We start from the raw sequence: 8,139 nt of genomic DNA on the forward strand, positions 1-8,139 counted from the left end.
TATTGAGTTGTCTAATTCTGTAATTTTATTGTTAATCTTTTGGATTTCTGAATGCTGTCTCTCTATGGATTCTTGCAGCTTATTAATTTTTCCACTATGTTCTTGAATAATTGTTTTGATTTCTTCAACTGCTCTATCAGTGTGTTCCTTGGCTTTTTGTGTAGATTGCCTTATTTCATTTCTGAGGTCATCCCTGATGTCTTGAAGCATTCTCTAAATTAGTTTTTTATATTCTGCATCTGGCAATTCCAGGATTGTGTCTTCATTTTGGAAAGATTTTGATTCTTTAATTTGGGGAGTTGTAGAAGCAATCATGGTCTGTTTCTTTATGTGGTTTGATATTGACTGCTGTCTCTGAGCCATCTATAAGATATTGTAATGATTTATTTTATATTTGCTCACTGAGTCTTATCTTGTTTTGTTTTCTTTCAATATACGTAGATGGGCTACTAGATTGCACTGTGTTGATTGTTGTAGCCTTTGAATCACTTATGTCCTGGGCTGCTACCAGATATATAAGCCTAAGAGTCCATTTACTATTCTTGAGTAGACTCTGATTTTGGGTCACCAAGTGTGTGGTGTAGACTGTCACCTATTAACTTAGAGGAGTGTGGTGATAGTTGTGTGCAACAGATTCTAGTAGCACCAGGGGTTCACACTCCAGGGGGGGCAGGATGCTGACAGGCTTCCCCCAAGTGCCAGTGAGTTAGGTGTGTCTCTATTCCTAAAGCACTTTGGTGGGTGGGCTCTGCAGCTGTACCTTAGGCACCCAATGCATGTATCTCTACAGATTGGTAGGTGTCACTATCCTCAGACACTTTTGGCAGGAGGCTAGGTGTTGTGGGTGGAGCTTCAGCCCTCAGTTCCCTGTTGTGGGTCAGTGAGGGCTCTGTTGAATGTGCAGAGATATCAGACCTGGGAAACTTGTCTTCCAGTAATCCGCTAAAACAATTACAGTTAGGTCGCTATCAGAATTGTGTTTGCGTTATAATAGCCACCTTGTCCCCTGTAGGGATAAAAGCCCAAGACTGTGGATCTCATATACTTGGATGGAGCTAGTTCTGTATTTTTATTCCAATTTCGGGAAGTCAGGGAAGGATTTTGGTCCCTGGGTTTTTTGTAGCTACTTCTCTCAGGCCAGGAGAATGGGTTAGGAAAAGACAAAAAACAAAAAAACTGCAGAGCACTTTACTCCCTGGCCCAGGAAATTCCAATGTTAATGAAGCTGCCTGGGAAGGGAGGGGAGGGATCAGATAGATATGAGAGAGTAGCACCCAGGAATATAGACAAAGTTACTTATCTTGCTTAGTGATGACTGTTTTATCTCAGATTCCCGAGGGGCGAGGGCCGCGTAGCCTGTGTGTGCTGGCTGGGTGGAGATCCGCCTCCGAGGGTCAGGCCCAGTCATGTGTTTGTGGTGTCTCAGAAGCCGTGGTCAGCTCCTCTGCTCCCAGTCCAAAGCCCAGTGCCAGAGTTCCCTGGCTGGGATGCCTCACTCCAGGCTCCAAAACCAGTTGCTGTCTCCGGGTGACTTCTCCTCCTGTCAGCCGCATCGCTGTGCTGCCTGCATGCACTGGCTGGCCTTCCCCAGAGGTCACTTCAGGGGTTTAGGGCTGCGTCCCATGTTTGCGCTGTCTCAGGAAGCTGTACTCAACTCCCCTGTGCCCAGTCCGAAGCCTGGTATCAAGGTTTTCTGACTGGTATGGTGGCTCCACGCTCCAAAAACAGTCGCTGCTTCCCCGTGGTTGCTCGTTCTCTCATTAGCCGCACCAGTGTGCAGCCTGCTTGTGCTGGCTCAGTCTCTGTGGAGGTTACCCCAGGGGGCTAGGGGTTCGGGTTGTGTCCCGTGCCTGCCCTGCCTCAGCAAGCTGCAATCAGCCCCACCACTCGGCAATAGGGAACTGTGAGGGCTCAAGGCTGTGTCGCCAGATGCCAGTTCCAGAGGCTGTTGCTGCTTCAGTATGCAGCTTTTGTTTCCCCTGTCACTCAGGTCAACTCTTTAGATCTGTGTTTGATAGTCAGGGTTCGTAAATTGTCATGTATGTGATTGATTCACTTGTTTTTCCGAGTCTTTGTTGCAAGAAGGATCCGAGGTAGTGTCTACTTAGTCAGCCATCTTGGTCCCACCTTCCAATGTGTGTGTAAATCTTTACAGGACTTTCTGCCTATGTTTATATCTTAGTTTTCAACTTGAGACAGAATAATGACATTTGGAACCAAACAGTCTTCTACTTCGTGTTTTCTGCATGGTGGCCTTCACCTCCTTGTTCCTTAGATTGTAAACTTAGGGTTCAGCATGGGGGTGGCTGTCATGTAGAGCACGGTGACCGTGTTCTCCTGAGCCAGTGAACTGACCTTGGACGGTTTTAAGTACAGCAGATCCATAGAAGAATTGCATAGCCACAGGTGGCAATATTTTCTGTATAGAAGCTAATGGTAATAATATTTTCTCTATAGAAGGTAATAAACAATGAAGGACTCTCAAACTCAATGCTTAAAGTTTAAAATTTGTGTTAAATTACAACTAAGTTAGCAAATGTTTAGAAAAGGGTTCAGGATAGAGAGAATATTGCAAATAAAATATGAGCTTGAAAATAGCTGGTTGCAAATAGTAAGTCATGAGAGGGGGTCAGAAGGAAGAGAGAAGAATAAGAGAAGACATTCACCAGCTGTGTGGAGGATTGGTGTTCCTCATCCACGGTTGGTCTTTCCTCTAGTGTTTGTAACATCTTACTTTTAAAATTGAGAAAGAATAATAATGTTTGCATTAAGACAGTTTTCTTCTCAGTGTTTTCTGCATGGCATCCTTCACCTCCTTGTTCCTCAGACTATAAATAAGGGGGTTCAACATGGGGATCACTGTGGTGTAGAACACAGAGGCCACATTCTCCTGGGCCAAGGAGCTGACTGTGGAAGGTTTTAGATACATGAATGCAGTAGATCCATAGAAGATTCCCACTGCTGTAAGGTGGGAACTGCAGGTGCTGAAGGCTTTGGACCTACCCTCTGTGCTCCTGATGTGGAGGATGCTGGAGAGAATGAAGGCATAGGAGACAAGGACTGTTGAACTGGTGACTATGATGTCAAATCCAGCCAAAAAGAAAACTGTCAGCTCAATGTAATAGGTGCTAGAGCAGGAGAGCTTCATGAGAGGGAGGATGTCACAGAAGTAATGACTGATGAGGCTCTCACAATAGGACAGTTTTAACATGAGGCCAGTCTCTATCATTGAGCCAATGAGCCCTGTGATGTAGACTGCAGCCACTAGCATGGAGCAGATTCGATCCGACATAATGATGTTATAAAGCAAAGGGCTGCAGATGGCAACATAGCGGTCGTAGGCCATCACTGTCAGCATGTAACACTCGGCAATGACAAAAACAAGGAAAAAGTAGAGCTGTGACATGCATCCCTCATAAGATATGCTGTTCTTCTCTGACACAAAGTTCACCAGCATTTTAGGAGTAATGACAGAGGAGTAGCACATATCCACAAATGACAAATTGCTGAGGAAGTAGTACATGGGGGTGTGAAGCTGGGAATTCAGAGAAATGAGCGTGATCATGCCCAGGTTCCCCACCAAGGTGATCATGTAGATCCCTAGAAAGAGGAAGAAGAGAGGGAGCTGGAGCTCTGGCCCATTTGTTAATCCTCCTAGAATGAACTTTGTCACAGTAGAGTGATTTTCTGCAGGCATTCTCCTGGGGTTGGAAACCTGTGGGGCTGGGAAAGAAAAGCCTCCTGAAAGGCTGTAATTCTCCTTGATGAAGCTGGTTTTGAGCATTTGTCTTAAGTTTGGATATCCTGAGCTGTTTCTATGATTGTTGTACAAATGCAAATAACACTATATTGGCCAATTCTACATTTTCCATGTGTACAGTTCAGTGAGAATTCTTACATCAATCATGTTTTGCAACAATCACCCATATCCATTACCAAGTTTTACATCACCACAAACAGAAACTCAATGTGTTCTAAATAATGCTTCAGCTTTTCTGTCTGTCTTCTGTCTCTGTTTACTACCACTAAACTGTGATCTGTGTACTTTTGCCCATTCTAGGTATATCTTATTAGTGACCTCATTCAGTATTTGTTGTTTTGTGATTGTCTTATTTCACTCAGCCTAATGTTTTCAAGGTTCATCCATGTTGTGGCATGGTTTGGAAGAATTAATATTCTCAAGGTGTCAATATTACCTATTGCATATACAGATTCAACACAATAACTATCAAAATTCCCATAGCCTTCTTTGCATAAATGGAAAAGCCAAATTTGAAATCTATGTAGAAAAGAAAAGGGTCCCAAATAGCCAAAGAAATACTGAAAAAGAATAGAACAGAACTCACACTTCCTGATCTCAAAACATATTACAGGCAGTACCTGTGTTATGATCGAGATCTGCTCATAAGTATGTCTTTAAGTCAAATGTGCAGGTAAATTGGACAGGTGCACATGATTTTTATTTAGCGTTACTTTAGTGCAAGAAAAGGCTTGAAGATTTTCCAATGATTTAAAAGCTGCACTGCAGCAAGGAAAGGTGATTGTGATGAATATTTTATTGCAAGTAGGGGTTGGTTCAATCATTTCAAAGTGAGGGCAAATTTACAAAACATTAAAGGGCAAGTATGAGTTGTCTGAAGTTGGATGCTGGTAATCTGGGGACTCCCTGTATAAAGCTACAGTAATCCAGTCTGGCACTTGTATATGATAGACCTATAGACCAATGGATTGGAATCAAGAATCCAGAGATAAGCGTACACATCTGTGGTCAATTAATCCTTCACAAGTGTGTCAAATTAAACAAATGAGGAAAGAATAGTCACTTTAATAAATGTTGTTGGGACAAGTGGATTTCTATGTGCAAAATAATAAAAGTAGACCCATACATCACACCATATACAAAAACTAACTTGAAGTGTATCAAAGACCTAAATGTATTACCTAAAATCAAAAACAATTAGAAGAAAATAAGGGGTAATTCTCTGGGACCTAGCCTTCAACAATAGATTCTTAGATATGACACCAAACTCCCATGGAAAAAAAGGCAAAATAGATAAATGGGATCTTGTCAAAGTGATAAACTTCTAGAATCGTCATTGAGGGGTGGGGGTGTGGCCCAAGCCCAACAATCTGTGCTTTAACAAACTCTACAGATGATGTTGAAGCAGGCTAATGTTTGAAAGCCTTTACTCTAGAAGAAAGAAGTAGTAAAGTAGAAGTTGGGGATGTGTTTTGCTGCAGAAATGAAATTTCACTGTCATTTATGCCATTTCCAAATATTCACTGAATGTGAGTATTTGAATACCTATCTCAAATCTATGCAGTGTCAGGGTAACATGGTAGTTACTCCTGTATCTTTGAGTGGCAAGTCAACTGCTGAATCTGAAAAATGAAGGAATTAAACTCCTAAAGTAGTTGTAAAAATAATATGGGCTTATGCATATTTAGAAATATTTTTTTCAAATATTCAGAATGTATAGAAATACGAGTTGTCATCAAGTGGCTGGAACTTGTACTTAGTTTTTCTTGGGGTTTGAGGGCCTAAGACAGTGGTTCTCAACATTGACTGAAGTATTTAATAAGTACTGATATCTGGGTCCCACCCACAGAAATTCCGATTGAATTAATTGATCTGTGGTGCAGCCTGGAATTGGCACATAGTGTTGTCCACAGTAAGTGCTCAATCATTGCTTATTGTATTATCATTATTATAACATTAAGATTGTAATATCAAAACCATGGCACAATTACCTCCCTGGTGGTGAAGTCCTCAAATGAGAGACATGTTCTCTAGGAAGCACGGATTATTATTGCTCAGATATGATACCTATAGATACCTCTGTCTCTGGGGTGTACTTCTTAATTTAAAAACTTAAATTCTCACTATTTTAACTACTTCTTCATATTATTACTAAGCTGTATGAAATGCTTTATAATTTACAGATTTCTTTCAAGTGCCAATCTCACTAACTCCTCCTAAAACCCTTGGGTATGGAGAGAAATGTATTTAGAGCAGAATTTTAATTCCCATTTTCATACTGAGAAAATTGAAGTCCCAGACATTAAATGACTTGTACTTGAACCTCAAACTTAAACCTGTTCTCCTGATCATGAACTTCTTGCCTTGCCTCTAGCTGGTTGCCTTATAAATCTGCACACCTACAGCTCTGAGTCAAAGTAGTGGTTGAACATGCCTTACACTTGATCTCGTAGAATGAGCATGATATATGAAAAGAGAAGGATGTTATATTCTTTTTTTAATGCTTTAGGAAACCAAAGCTCTAAAAAATAAATAGGTTACCCAAGGTCATACAACTAGTAAGAGGTAGAACTGGTCTAAATCCAAGGACTTCTGAATATCAGTCTGTTTTGTCCCCAGTAATCTATTTTGCTATAGATATCTTTCTGTAGTACATTTTTATTATTTAGTAAATTTATTGAATTTTTGGAGGTAGGCAGAGGAGGGATCTTATTGCTAATATCTGATGCATTTTTTTTTAATTACAAAGGAAGTATAGGTATATAGTAGAAAATTAGAAATACAAACAAGCCAAAAGTACTTATTTGCAATAAAATAAAAACACTATATTCTCACTACAGAGAATAACATTGGTAGTAAATACCCTTCTAGATTTTTCTGTGCATATACATATACATACATTAAAAAAAAATTGTAACCTAGTTTTTCTGTGTAGCTCTTTAAAATTCATAGCCTCAATTGATTCCTCTAATAATACTAATTCCAGTACTAACTGTATTTCCTCATCTTACATGCAAACAAGTCTTTTAATCCTTAGCATTGGGTTTTTTTTTTATTGGTGTAAACACAAGAACATGTAGTTGCATTATAAGCTTTATGAGTTGAATTATTGGTAGCGAGATATTTAATGTCATAATAACTAGTAAAGTTTTTGAATATTATTTCCATTTATTCCAATGGAGAAAGAGGTCCCTGGGTAGTGTAAATGGATAACATTCTCTGTTGCTGTCTGAAAGTTTAGTGGTTTATGTCCATCCTGAGGCACTCTGGAAGAAAGACTTGGTGAACTGCTTCTGAAAAATCAGCCATTCAAAGCCCTATCGTGCACAGTTCTACTCTGATACACATAGCTTCTCCATGAGTTAGAATCGACTCAATGGCAGTTGGTTTTACTGCAAAGGAGAACACAATTTTCTTTCAGATAACAATACATTTTAAAAAAGCTTACATATCCCCTTGTATCCAATTTGAGTCTCCTGAAACAATAAGAAACATAGAAAATCCACTTTGAATCTACCATTACCAGAAGTCAAAATGCTTTACAAAGCAGTGCAGAGTGAACACAGTTCACTCAGTACAGAACAGATATGAATGCCATTCCATAGGAAATTCTAGTTCTGTTAGGCCACCAGATGCTTGGAATTTTTGCTGATAAGAACACAGCACTCAGAAAAAAGCATTTAGTGATGAAGGGAAGCATGTTTGTAAATAGGCTGCATTAGAAACAGGAGTTGATCAAGGGAAAGATTAGTCCCAAGGACTAATGGACCACAGCTACCACAACCTCCACCAGACTGAGTCCAGCATAACGAGATGGTGCCCAGCTACCACCACCAACTGCTCTGACAGAGATCCCAACAGAGGGTGTCAGACAGCGTTGAGAAAAATGGAGAACAAAATTCTAACTCACAAAGAAAGACCAGATTACTGGCCTGACAGAGACTAGACAAACCCCGAAAGTATGGCCTCCAGATACCCATTTAGCTTATTAGTGAAATCACTCCTGTGGTTCACCCTTCAGCCATAGATTAGACAGGCCCATAAAACAAAACAGGACTAAATGGGCACACCAGCCCAGGGGCAAGGATGACAAGGCAGGAGGGAACAGGAAACTGGTAATACAGAACCCAGGGTAGAGAAGGGAGAGTGTTTACATGTTGCTGGGTTGGTAACCAGTGTGACAGAACAATATGTGTACTAATTCTTTAATGAGAAGCTAGTTTGTTAGGTAAAACTTCACCTAAAGCACAATAAACAAACAAACAGGAATTCTTGGGAAAATATTTTTCTCATACAATTATTTTAAAACTTCACTTAAATACTTGTGCTGGCAAAAAATGGGACACAGCCTCCTGCAACTTTTAGGGAAATTCTTGGTT

At 40.3% G+C, this 8,139-nt stretch overlaps 1 protein-coding gene across 1 annotated transcript; it reads right to left on the bottom strand.

The window, feature by feature from the left end:
- Positions 1 to 2,589: 2,589 nt before the first annotated feature.
- Positions 2,590 to 4,186, bottom strand: LOC100662930 (olfactory receptor 8A1-like). Its single transcript, XM_003423685.3, has one exon. It carries the CDS (start codon positions 3,782 to 3,784, stop codon positions 2,768 to 2,770), a length of 1,017 nt encoding a protein of 338 aa, XP_003423733.2. The 5' UTR covers positions 3,785 to 4,186; the 3' UTR covers positions 2,590 to 2,767.
- Between the last annotated feature and the right edge of the window lie 3,953 nt (positions 4,187 to 8,139).

The sequence above is a fragment of the Loxodonta africana genome, chromosome 15, assembly GCF_030014295.1.
Source record: "Loxodonta africana isolate mLoxAfr1 chromosome 15, mLoxAfr1.hap2, whole genome shotgun sequence".
Taxonomy (NCBI): Eukaryota; Metazoa; Chordata; class Mammalia; order Proboscidea; family Elephantidae; genus Loxodonta; species Loxodonta africana.